The 14,264-nt window shown below is 39.0% G+C and overlaps 1 protein-coding gene across 1 annotated transcript in view; it reads right to left on the bottom strand.

Moving 5' to 3' along the window:
- Positions 1 to 14,264, bottom strand: part of LOC126236379 (uncharacterized) — a 113,333-nt gene that overhangs the window by 44,691 nt on the left and 54,378 nt on the right. Inside the window, exon 4 of the mRNA XM_049945636.1 lies at positions 3,062 to 3,193. Within this exon, the coding sequence (XP_049801593.1) occupies positions 3,062 to 3,193 (132 nt within the window). The remainder of the gene's footprint in view (positions 1 to 3,061; positions 3,194 to 14,264) is intronic.

Here is a 14,264-nt window from a genome sequence, read left to right as displayed (position 1 = left end):
GGCAGCCTCTGGTGACCTCCAGGACTGATTCACAAACTTACTTAAGCTCACGTACCACCTCATTACATGATGACAGCAGCACTCTTGGCACATGAAGTCAAAACTATACTGTCAATGACATTACATACAAGGGTATGCCGAAACTTACTGCCTCCGAATTTTTCCATTCTGTTCTCAATATCAGTTGAGGTATTACATGACATGCTTATTTCTCAGTTGATTTTCCCACTTCACTGACAGAAGTTGCAACCCTCTGCTGTTACAGGGCTCCAAATTGTAGTGTGTCACTTGGTGGTGCGTAGTGTAACTACATTGGTGCATGAGAAACAGCATGCTGCAATCTAGTTTCTAACTGCATAAAACTTGGCTCCAACTGAAATCCATATGGACCACCCTCTACTTCGGCACGAAATGCCAGACGACACACGAGCGCTGATATGTGCAACAATTCAATGTCTTGGATTCACTGCCAATGATCGCCTTCTTTGCAGTTCCAACTTGGCCCATGCAATTCTCGTCTTTTTCCAAAATGTATAGAACTTCACTTTGATTCTATAATGTCTGTCTCCTTCCCACATCACTTTGTCATTTCTATTTCCCCCATAGGAGTCTGCGAAGCCTCTTATGAATCAATATTTAGAAATACGAGATCTATTCAAAAAATTCTGGAACATTGTCCACAAAATTTTTCTATGCTTACCTTTTGCACATTGTGCATGGTCTCCTTCAAAATACTCACCTCCACATTTGACACACTGTTCCAATCCCATTTTCACTTCTGGAAGCAGTCTTCGTATGCCTCTTGCTGGATTAGACAAAGTGCCATCTGCAAATTTTCTTTTATCCTGTCTGCCGTTGCAAATATTTGTCCTTTCAATGCAATTTTCAACTTTGGAAATGAAAGAGAGTCCACGGGGCCTAGGTCTCTCAGTTGCGTGGTCCAAAAGCTCTTCACAGAATGCGAGGTGAAGGTCCTTCTGGTCCTGACTCATGAACCATAGCATGAACTCGGCAGCAACACAATGGATTCCAAGACGATATGTCAGAATTTCAAGACATAATCCAACTGCAATGTTACAGTCTTCTGCAATCTCATGGATAGTCAGTCTTTGATTGGTATGCACAATTCCATTGATGTTCCCAACACGAGCGTCGGCGGTAGATGTCAAAGGGCGTCCTGAACGAGGTCATCTTTAACTTCCACCCAGCCATTTTTAAACCGTTTGAACCACTTGTAACACCGAGTGTGGTTTAAGCACTCAATACCGTAGGCTTCATGAATCATTTTGTGTGTCTCTGTAAAGATTTCCTTGTGTTTCATGGAAAACTTAATGCAGACGCATTGTTCCTCCAACTCTGCCATCTCTAAATTTGCAAATTGTGTGACACAATGTCAACACAGCACTGAATAATAACTACTAGACATACAACAATGAAACTTCTGGAAGTTACACATTAAACACAGGCATGTGCAGATGCCAATTGCATTTCGCTCCAAAACACCATTGGCATGTAATTACGAATGCTCCAGAATTTTTTGAATATACCTCATATATGTCCAATTGCTTTAATTATACCTAATCCCACCAACAGTTTCCCAGGCATCCGTGATGGCAACATATTAATTGCCAACTGCTGAGGAACTGTTTAACATCATATATTCTAAGGAATACACTTTTCTAAAATTTTGTTTCCTTTTTACAAACTTCATTTTCTCAATATTCTCAAACTGGGGAGGCAATTAGTGCAGTAGGCACATAGAAAAACTTTAAACCTTTGTTCTGTTCTATATTACTTATACACCACTAAGTGATTCAACAAACAGATGACTAATAAATTCATCCACTGAGCAGCTACATTCAGATACACACAAAATAACAAATAAATGAAAAACAATCAAACATGATCCCTAAGTATCTTGAGTTAAAGATATGCAGCAGAAGTTTACTTGTATTTACTGCTTTCTGCAAATCACTTATCTACATCGCTAAACAGCTGAAATGGTCACCTGGCACCAGTTGAACATTGTCTGTCTAATGTCTTCTAGAGGCAACAAAAGTTAGAAATTGTGTATGTGTCTTGAGGCACTGTAATTCACAGCACGCGAATTACTCACACAATGTCCATCAAGTATTTGAGAAAGAGAGTACTTAGCAAGTTCTGGTAAACTTTATGTATAATTGCAAAACTTTTCAAAATTTTTCCTTTTTGACACACCCACGAAACAATGAAATGAAAAGAGTTTCTTGTTTATTACATTTCGCTGTTCACACAATAAAACTTCAACATCAGGCTTGATGTTTTACTTTATTACTTTTGCAACACATTTTGCAGACAGTATACACATATACCAGTGAATGTACCTGCAAAATTATATCAGTGTACGACTCATAGTTAGGAGATAGTAAATCATAAATATCGAGATGTGTGAAAGTATTAGAGAAGGAAAGTTGCTACTCACTATATAGCGGAGATGCTCAGCAGCGATAGGCACAACAAAAAGATTCACACAATAATAGCTTTCGGCCATTAAGGCCTTTGTCAGCAATACACACACACACACACACACACACACACACACACACACACACACAAATGCGCGCGCGCGCAAACGCAACTTGCACACACTTGTCTCAGACCAGTCAGACTGCAGACGTGTGTGCAAGTTGCATTTGCGTGAGAGTGTGTGTGTATGTGTGCGCGCGTGTGCATCTCTCTCTTTTGTGAATCTTCTTTTTGTGCCTATCGCAACTCAGCATCTCCGCTATATAGTGAGTAGCAACTTTCCTTCTCTAATATTGTTACATTCCATCCTGGATATTCCAGTGTTTGAGATGTGTGAAAGCTTTTACAAGCTTAACATCAATGTTTAACATGTTAATTCATTTCTACAGTAATCTGATGTCTGAAGCTGTTTTATACATGGGAGTTCGATTATGTAAAGAATTGGCATGGGAGTTATTGGTTTGACACAAATAATAATAATAATAATAATAAATTTCACAAAACGCCTAAATATAATGAAATGCCTTAAAGATGGAGCATCTAACATAAAACTTACATGTAAAGACTGAAGCCAAATTAAAAGGTTGGACCACTCTCTTCTTGTTGCTGTTTCATGTATGCTTGGGAGTAGAAACATCTCTATGTAAAGTTTCCCACTTATGAGACGTTCATTAACTAAAGCAACAACCTGAAAAGTAATGAAAATGATTAAAGATATTAACACTTATAGTAGTGTACATTTACCTATTTTTTGTTTCTGCAAATTCTCTCTTGTCAATAGAATATTTTATCTCTTTTAGTTTACCAAAATCTAAACTTCATTCGCTAAATCTACATATAATTGAACTTGATTTTATCACATTTAGGCACAAACAAAAGGATGCTTTTAACCCACAATTAGAAATGGGTTTTAAGCATGCTTCCGTGTAATGTACTAATTGTTGGTTTACAGTACGGTTTTCTGGCAAGTAAAGATAAAAGTATAATAAAAGTGAAAGAATAGTTCATAGAATTATATGTTTTTCACAATGCTTACTATTTCCAATGTTGCCCACAATATAGTGTTTAGAATTAACACAGTCAAGTGAAATGTTCGTGGTGTATCATAAAGAATTTGTTTTTTTAAATGCATAACAATTGGAGATGAAAAATGGATAATTTTTAACACAGTGGGCAGTAAGTGATTATCAATAAAGTACTGTCACCAACACTCCTCATACTTCTACAGTAAATTCACATTGAAACTTATGGCAACACTAAGTAAATTTGAAGGCTCAGAATGTTTCAACACGGTTCTCAAACAAAAAGACAAGCTTACCAAATGCCAAAAATATGACAACTGGATCAAAGCTCACTGTTTATACACCTATCAACAGCAGAGCCAAAGAGGAACAAAGGGAGTTGCCAACAAAACACTTATGTTGTCCAACCCAGAAGTATGTGGCATCCATATCAAATAGGACAAAACCAAATATGTGGTGCCATGGGAAGTACCCAGAGCCATGGACTTCCCAGTGGTTTTCAGATGTGGATGTATATGTAGACACAGATAAAATAATAGAAACACAGTCTTTCAAGTAGGATGGCATAGAGCAAGATATGCAACTGCTAATCATCTAGATAACATATAAGTATCATAGCAACTTGTTTGGAAAGGCAGCATACCATCAGTCATTCTTCACTTATGATCATTTCATGCAGTTCTCACCAAATTTATGACTGGCATCGGTTACAACAGTGCTGGCTTTTTTTGGACTACACATATTATTTGAATTTCTACCGTGCACACTCTTGATAACCATGGCTACAGCTACAGACACTATCTAGATATCACTTGTTATTTCTCTCTTCGATAGTACTGTATATGCAGTGCAATCCAAGAACTGATTAAGGCAGCTCATTGTTTTGTACAGACTTAGCTTCTTCAGCTATAAATAATTGTTAGTTTATACAGTTCAAAACTGGTGAAACACTAACATTAACCCAAAAATACATAAATAAATAAAAACTGTTGTGTGACCAAACAGGCATTTTGAGAACAAAGACTGTGAATATATAGTTACAATAAAGTTGGCATGCACTGAACATACGATTTTTTAAAAGTTCTGGAAGCTAGTGTCAAATCTTTTTTTTTTCTGCGAACATTAGTCTCACTCTATTTTTTTCTGCTCCGGCCGACAGGTACACACTCACCTTTCATCTCAAACTGTTAATATTTATATGTGGCATTCAGTCTGATTTGCCTAGCAGAGCTTTGACACATATGGATTTGTATAAAAAACTTGGTTTACAGTGATTTTGTGCTTTGTTGAGTGGTTATAATCTTCAAATAAGTTCCTAAGTTCCAGAATGAGATTTTCACTCTGCAGCGGAGTGTGCGCTGATATGAAACTTCCTGGCAGATTAAAACTGTGTGCCCGACCGAGACTCGAACTCGGTCCCGAGTTCGAGTCTCGGTCGGGCACACAGTTTTAATCTGCCAGGAAGTTTCATATCAGCGCACACTCCGCTGCAGAGTGAAAATCTCATTCTGGAAACATCCCCCAGGCTGTGGCTAAGCCATGTCTCCGCAATATCCTTTCTTTCAGGAGTGCTAGTTCTGCAAGGTTCGCAGGAGAGCTTCTGTAAAGTTTGGAAGGTAGGAGACGAGGTACTGGCAGAAGTAAAGCTGTGAGTACCGGGCGTGAGTCGTGCTTCGGTAGCTCAGTTGGTAGAGCACTTGCCCGCGAAAGGCAAAGGTCCCGAGTTCGAGTCTCGGTCGGGCACACAGTTTTAATCTGCCAGGAAGTTTTAAGTTCCTAAGTTAATCTAATACATATTCAACAGCTGGCTCACTTTTAGTTCCTACACTTTCTATCACTGTTAGAAAACATTCATTGAAGTTTGTGACCAGTGAGTTACATATAGTTCCACCAAGATAAACATGTGGTGTCACAAAATGAAATCTACTTAGCTTTATTTCTTCCTGTTAGTTTACGTTCCAATCTGTTTCTATTTTACTTCTCAAACTATTTTAATCATTTTATGATGAGGGCAAAACCTTCAAACAAAAACTTGCTCATTCAATATCATCAAGGCCCTAAAATGGCACACTGCACTGTGTAACAGTCATATTACCTGAGGAGACAGAAAAAGTGGCAATAACCAAAGAACACTGCAGGGTAATTCCATGTCAACTCACCTAGGCATCTCTGTTTGACCATCATGATTTCGTTGAAATTGTATGTCCCCAATGAATAACGGTAAAGTTTAACATTTGTGAAAGCAATACTAGACAAGGTATAGTCACTTGTTCTCCACTTTCGAATTTGCGCAGACTGAGCATGAATTTCCTGGAACTTTAAGCTGTTATGTCTCCGAAATATTTTGTTGAAAGAAACGAAATTTGGCCATCTTGTACAATGTTATGCACTCTGTTAAGAATAATAACAAAATAATTTTACAAACCATGTTCAGCCAGAAAATTTTAGGCAATATTGCCTGAAAAAATTTCAAAGTCTGGCTTTTAACCTCTCAGCCACTAAAGGTATGCCTATGATGAATGTGAAATTTGGCATAGATTCCCCAATATGAAGTTTCATTTATGTACTACATTCCAATACTGAATAAATTAAGTACAGGGTTGACAATTTTGTAAATAGGACAAATATGCAGTATTTTTGACCTCATTTTGCCAAAAACTACTGCTATAAAACTTTCCAAACTGGGCTCATTAGGTGGACCATTGTTTTAAGTACAAAAAAGTGCATTTTATTATCAATGCGCACGAACAATTCTAGATAATTTGAATCAAAGTTGAAACTTCGGATTCTTATATCTTATGCCGTAAACACATGCTGAACATCAAACTTAATACGCAACAAGTTGTTAGCACATGGATGTTGAATACAAAATTTCATTCACGAACTATTTTCTAATAATGTACAAATTCAATGAAAAGATTACAGTTTTTACAAAAAGGTGAAAATAGGGCACATTCGACACTTCTTTCACAAATAATGTTTTCTATTGGAGCTTCAAAACCAGTCTCATTTGAAATTACATGTTTTAAACCATGCTGGAATAGGAGATTTAATTTTCAACATGGGTTAGCAATGCTACATAAACTGAAGCAAAATAGTCGGAAAAATCACACTGTGAATAATGTTTTAACTTTGGCTTCTTATGTATATTTTGTTAATTAAAGGCATGATAAACGTGAAACTCTGGATACAACAACTAAGCAGTGTAAGGTTTTCCAATATAACATATTCATATTCCATAAGTCAACAACATCAGTTCAAACTTAATTTTTGTAAGAATTACAAAAATAGATCACATTCAATTCACTTTCAGAAAATCTGTTTTCTACAACAGATTTCAAACTAATCACAGTTGGAAAAAGAATGTTTTCAAGCATTCAGAAAATCACATTTGATTTTCCAATGTGCACTAATAATTCCTGAAAATGGCGGACAAATTTGAGGGAACGTACCGCGGCAAGAAGCTACGCTGCAGCAACCTTTTGTTCGTGTTTTGCTGCTTGTAGTCTGTATTTTTAAATTTTTAAATTGACAAATAACATACTGAATTGGTCTATGGTGGAACTATCACTACCTCTTCAAGAACATGAACCGTCAACCTCACTGCCGTGAGGGTGTGCCTGATAGCTGTGCAATAACAGTCACGGATGGGTATCTTCATCTAGGTTCCCAAGCCTGTAATTTGGTTTCTTAAGTTAGATGCCAAAGCCCTGTGCTGGTACCTCTCTGTTTACAAAGCCATTTGCTAAGAAATTTATCTCTGATTCACAAATCTGTGGAGTCTCACACACAGGCAGCAAGCAAAATGTAATGTCAATTTTGATTTAAACTTCTTAACTTTGAACTTCACATTTTTTTAAATTTTGGTGCTACATTCTGCAGTTCATTTTCTAGACATTGATACCATCAGCTAGTGATGATGCTGAAGAAACAGAGAGTGTGGAAATGAGGTTGAGTTCTGGTACCCAACAAGCATCCTGTCTTTTGGGCCAATCAACGAATGAGCCAGGCCTTGGAGATGCATCAGTAATACTAGTGCATCATTTTGTTCCCTTGATATGTCAATACTGGCAATGTTGCCAATGCAGCATTCATTGTTGTTGTTGTCTTCAGTCCAGAGACTAGTTTGATGCAGCTCTCTATGCTACTCTATCTTCTGCAAGCTTCTTCATCTCCCAATACGTACTGCAACCTACATCCTTCTGAATCTGCTTAGTGTATTCAATTCTTGATCTCCATCTACGATTTTTACCCTCCATGCTGCCATCCAATACTAAACTGGTGATCCCTTGATGCCTCAGAACATGTCCTACCAAAAGATCCCTTCTTCTAGTCAAAGTGTGCCACAAATTTCTCTTCTCCCTAATTCTATTCAATACCTCCTCATTAGTTATGTGATCTACCCATCTAATCTTCAGCATTCTTCTGTAGCACCACATTTCGAAAGCTTCTATTCTCTTCTTGTCCAAACTATTTATCGTCCATGTTTCACTTCATACATGGCTACACTCCATACAAATACTTTCAGAAAAGATTTCCTGACACTTAAGTCTATACTCGATGTTAACAAATTTCTCTTCTTCACAAATGCTTTCCTTGCCATTGCCAGTCTACATTTTATATCCTCTCTACTTCGACCATCATCAGTTATTTAGCTACCCAAATAGCAAAACTCCTTTACTACTTTACGTGTCTCATTTCCTAATCTAATACCATCAGCATCACCCGATTTAGTTCGACTACATTCCATTATCCTTGTTTTGTTTTTGTTGATGTTCATCTCATATCCTCCTTTCAAGACACTGTACATTCCGTTCAGCTGGTGTTCCAGGTTCTTTGCTGTCTCTGACAGAATTACAATGTCATCAGCAAAACTCAAAGTTTTTATTTCTTCTCCATGGATTTTCATTCCTACTCCGAATTTTTCTTTTGTTTCCTTTACTGCTTGCTCAATATACAGATTGAATAACATCAGGGATAGACTACAACCCTGTCTCATTCCCTTCCAAACCACTGCTTCCCTTTCATGCCCCTCAACTCCTATAACTGCCATCTGGTTTCTGTACAAATTGTAAATAGCCTTTCGCTCCCTGTATTTTACCCCTGCCACCTTCAGAATTTGAAAAAGAGTATTCCAGTCAACATTGTCAAAAGCTTTCTCTAAGTCTACAAATGTGAGAAACGTAGGTTTGCCTTTCCTTAATCTATTTCCTAAGATAAGTCATAGGGTCAGTATTGCCTCACGTATTCCAACATTTCTACGGAATCCAAATTGACCTACCCTGAGGTCGGCTTCTACCAGTTTTTCCATTCGTCTGTAAAGAATACGTGTTAGTATTTTGCAGCTGTGGCTTATTAAACTGATAGTTCAGTAATTTTCACATCTGTCAACATCTGCTTTCTTTGGGATTGGAATTATTATATTCTTCTTGATGTGTGAGGGTATTTCGCCTGTCTCATACATCTTCCTCACCAGATGGTAGAGTTTTGTCAGGGCTGGCCCTCCCAAGGCCGTCAGTGATTCTAATGAAATGTTGTCTACTCCCGGGGCCTTGTTCCAACTTAGGTCTTTCAGTGCTCTGTCAAACTCTTCACGCAGTATCATATCTCCCATTTCATCTTCATCTACCTCCTCTTCCATTTCCATAATATTGTCCTCAAGGACATCGCCCTTGTATAGACCCTCTATATACTCCTTCCACCTTTCTGTTTTCCCTTCTTTGCTTAAAACTGGGTTTCCATCTGAGCTCTTGATATTCATGCAAGTGGTTCTCTTTTCTCCAAAGATCTCTTTAATTTTCCTGTAGGCAGTATCTATCTTACCCCTTATGAGATAAGCCTCTACATCCTTACATTTGTCCTCTAGCCGTACCTGCTTAGCCATTTTGCACTTCCTGTCGATCTCATTTTTGAGACGTTTGTATTCCTTTTTGCCTGCTTCATTTACTGCATTTTTGTATTTTCTCCTATCATCAATTAAATGCAGTATCTCTTCTGTTACCCAAGGATTTCTACTAGCCCTCGTCTTTTTACCTACTTGATCCTCTGCTGCCTTCACTATTTCATCCCTCATAGCTACCCATTCTTCTTCTACTGTATTTCTTTTCCCCATTTCTGTCAATTGTTCCCTTACGCTCTCCCTGAAACTCTGTACAACCTCTGGTTCTTTCAGTTTATCCAGATCCCATCTCCTTAAATTCCCACTTTTTTGCAGTTTCTTCAGTTTTAATCTACAGTTCATAACCAATAGATTGTGGTCAGAGTCCACATCTGCCTCTGGAAATGTCTTACAATTTAAAACCTGGTTCCTAAATCTCTGTCTTACCATTATATAATCTATACGAAACCTTCGAGTATCTCCAGGCCTCTTCCATGTATACAACCTTCTTTTATGATTCTTGACCGAAGTGTTACCTATGATTAAGTTATGCTCTGTGCAAAATTCTACCAGGCGGCTTCCTCTTTCATTTCTTATCCCCATTCCATATTCACCTACTACGTTTCCTTCTCTTCCTTTTCCTACTATCGAATTCCAGTCACCCATGAGTATTAAATTTTCATCTCCCTTCACTATCTGAATAATTTCTTTTATTTCATAAATCTCTTCGTCATCTGCGGAGCTAGTTGGCATCCAAACTTGTACTACTGTGGTAGGCGTGGGCTTCGTGTCTATCTTGGCCACAATAATGCATTCACTATGCTATTTGTAGTAACTTACCCGCACTCCTTCCCCCCCCCCCCCCCCATTATTATACCTACTCCTGCATTACCCCTATTTGATTTTGTGTTTATAACCCTGTATTCACCTGACCAGAAGTCTTGTTCCTCCTGCCACCGAACTTCACTAATTCCCACTATATCTAACTTTAACCTATCCATTTCCATTTTTAAATTTCCTAACCTACCCGGCCGATTAAGGGATTTGACATTCCACACTCCGATCCGTAGACAGTCAGTTTTCTTTCTCCTGATAACGATGTCCTCCGGAGTAGTCCCCGCCCGGAGATCCGAATCGGGGACTATTTTACCTCTGGAATATTTTACCCAAGAGGACGTCATCATCATTTAACCATACAGTAAAGCTGCATGCCATCGAGAAAAATTACGGCTGTGGTTTCCCCTTGCTTTCAGCTGTTCACAGTACCAGCACAGAAAGGCCATTTTGGTTAGTGTTACAAGGCCAGATCAGTCAATCATCCAGAATGTTGCCCCTGTAACTACTGAAAAGGCTGCTGCCACTCTTCAGGAACCACGTTTGTCTGGCCTCTCAACAGATACCCCTCCGTTGTGGTTGCACCTATGGTACGGTTATCTGTATCGCTGAGGCACGCAAGCCTCCCCACCAACAACAAGGTCAATGGGGGTGGGCAGCTTTCATTATCACACATAAAGGCAATGTAATGGTCTAGTAACAACTCCACTAATTCCAGACTTAGCATGGCCGCACTAGATACTCTGGAAACAAAATGTATTGTGTCATTAAAAACTTTACTGTTACAAACTGAGCTTGAGTCAAGCAGTACACATTGATTATGTTTCCTTGTACAGGCAGCCATGCTGTTTTTCTGCCATCTTTCTTCTTGAAAGCTTTTTCTTTCTTTGATGTCTCCTTTTGCCATGTACATGTATATTGATACAAAAAGATTTATTCAGCTTTTGCAACTCATATTGGATGTCAAATCCACTTTTCTGGGAGGGAGGGAGGGAGGGAGGGAGGGAGGGAGGGAGGGAGGGAGGGAGGGAGGGAGGGAGGGAGGGAGGGAGGGGGGGGGAGCTAAAGCACATTGTTTTAAACGAGACAGGTTTTAACACTTCAATAGAAAACAGTATTAGTAAAAGAAGTGTCAAATATGTCCTATTTTCACCTTTTCATAAAAATTGTCATATTTTTGACAAAGCTGTAGATTATTGGAAAATAATTAGTGAATGAAATTTTGTATTCCACATCCATGTGCTGCCACCCTATTGCTTATGAAGTTTCATGTTCAGCATGTGTGTACTCTACAAGATATAAGAAACCAAATTTTAAATTTTTTTCGTGCTGTGACTTTCGCACCCAACTATGATTCAAATTATGTAGCACTTTAGCATGCATTGGATAATCAAATCCATCTTTTGTACTTAAAACCATGAATCTCCTAATGAGCCCAGATTCAGAAGTTTTATTTATACAAGACAGCCAAATTTCATTTCTTTCAACAAAATATTGCCCGAAACATAACAGCTCAAAGTCTCCAGAAATTCACACTTGCTCTGCGCAAAGTCACACATACAGTCAAACAGGTGACTATATCTTGGCCGGTATTACTTTGAAGAACGTTAAACTTTACTGATGTTCATCAGAAAAATGTGTGAGTGATCAAATAATATTATCAATATTGGTGAGGTTCGAGCAGGAAATTGTACTGAAATGAGGAAATGTGAGATGGAATCATCCATTATACACACATCAAAAAAATAGTTGCATCAACCAGATTCCCAAAACTCCTGAAGACAGGCGTTGACTGTGGATATTGTATCACAGACACAGTCACTTTGACTGTTCAGAAATGTCACTAAACCTGCCCAAAGATGTAAACAACAATGCATCAGCAGCGCTTATTAGACGCAAGGGGTCTGATAGCCGATCAGTTCCAGTCATTCCATAGGAAGGAGATACACGGCTCGTGTTGTCTGTAGTTCAACCATGCCTAGACGGCCAATACCGCGGTTCAATCGTGTCCGCATTGTTACTTTGTGCCAGGAAAGGTTCTCAACAAAGGAAGTGTCCAGGTGTCTCAGTGTGAACCAAAGCGATGTTGTTCGTACATCGAAGAGATACAAAGGGACAGGAACTGTCGATGACATGGCTCGCTCACGTCACCCAAGGGCTACTATTGCTGTGCAGCCGCACAACATTGTGTTATGATTCAAACTGTATACAATAGGCTGCATGATGCACAACTTCACTCCCAATGTCCATGGCAAGGTCCACCTTTGCAACCATGACACCATGCACCATGGTACAGATGGGTCCAACAACATGCCGAATGGACCACTCAGGATTGGCATCACGTTCTCTTCACCAATGAGTGTCACATATGCTTTCAACCAGACAATCGTCAGAGACGTATTTTGAGGCAACCCGGTCAGGCTTGAAACCTTTGACACGCTGCCCAGCGAATGCATCAATGCTGCAGGTGGTCATGGAAGGCACCGTAACGCCTGTATACAATCCGTAAATGCCATCCTCCAACCGACAGTGCAACCATATCGGCAACATATTGACGAGGCAGTTGTCTTCTTGGACGACACTTCGCGCTCACATCGTGCACATCTTGTGAATGACTTCCTTCAGGATAATGACATCACTCGACTAGAGTGGCCAGCATGTTCTCCAGACATGAACCCTACCGAACATGCCTAGGATAGAGTGAAAAGGGCTGTCATGGACTAGATGATCTGCCAACCTCTCTGAGGGATCTATGTCGAATCGCCGTTGAGGAGTGGGACAATCTGGGTCAACAGTGCCTTGATGAACTTGTCAATAGTATTCCATGACGAATACAGGCATGCATAAATGCAAGAGGATGTGCTACTGGGTATTAGAGGTACTGGTGTGTACAGCAATCTGGACCACCACCTCTGAAGGTCTCACTGTATAGTGGTACAACATGCAATGCGTGGTTTTTATGAGCAATAAAAAGGGCGGAAATGATGTTTATGTTGATCTCTATTCCAATTTTCTGTACAGGTTCTGGAACTCTCGGAACCAAGGTGGAACTAAACTTTTTTTATGTGTGTATTTACGAATTATACGAGGGTAAGTCAATTATTATTTGCAATTTAGTTATATTTTTGTTCATTTTGGTAGTACTGTTATTTTACGTTGATGACACATGCTTTGTTTATTTGTTGTTATATCTTTGCAATTTCCAAGCTGCTAGGTTAGTTTCGTTATTGCTGCCGTGCTGTTAATCATAGCTGCTCCACTGTCTATTTGCAACAAAGAAGAGCAATGGTCAGTGATCCATTTTTTGTGGTCGGAAGGCATATCAGGGGCTGAAATTCATCGAAGACTTTCGGTACAGTACGAGAACAATGTTTTGCCACAACGTAGTGTCCACAAATGGATTGAAAAATTCTGAAATGGTCACACAAGCATTACACACGATGAAGGAGCTGGACGACCATTTACCGCCACAAATGAAGAAACCATTGAGCATTCACGTGAAATTATTCTCTTAGACAGACGATTCACTATTGACGAACTGGCATATCGTCTGCAAATTAGGCATTAAGGGGCTGTCGATTTGCCTCAGACGAAGAAGCAGTGAAAGAAACTGTCCATTGCTGGCTCACAGCTCAACTGAGAGCCTTCTTTTATGAGGACATGAGGAAGCTTGTACAACAATGGACCAAGTGCGTTGAAAGGCAAGGAGACTATGTCAAAAAATGATGTCCTTGTAAGTTTCCTATTTGATTACAATAAAATTTTATAACTACTTTGCGGATAATAATTGACTTATCGTCATGTCTTGTCCTAGTCAATGACCCTGAAAAAATAACAATTATTAAGCATGCCATGACAAAATGTGATTTAGCAGCACCCTCCTCCCTTTCGACTATTTGGCCTATGAAATTATGGTTGGCTTGTAACATTAAACTGTGAACAATGTGATAATTATTTCCTTCCATCTGTTTTATTGCTCTCAAATAATTTATTATTTCTTTTGAAACTGAATATTATGAGTTACA

Source organism: Schistocerca nitens, chromosome 2 (assembly GCF_023898315.1).
Source record: "Schistocerca nitens isolate TAMUIC-IGC-003100 chromosome 2, iqSchNite1.1, whole genome shotgun sequence".
NCBI classification, from domain to species: domain Eukaryota; kingdom Metazoa; phylum Arthropoda; class Insecta; order Orthoptera; family Acrididae; genus Schistocerca; species Schistocerca nitens.
The sequence above is the reverse complement of the archived record's forward strand: the minus strand, read 5'-3'. Positions and strand labels throughout refer to the sequence as shown.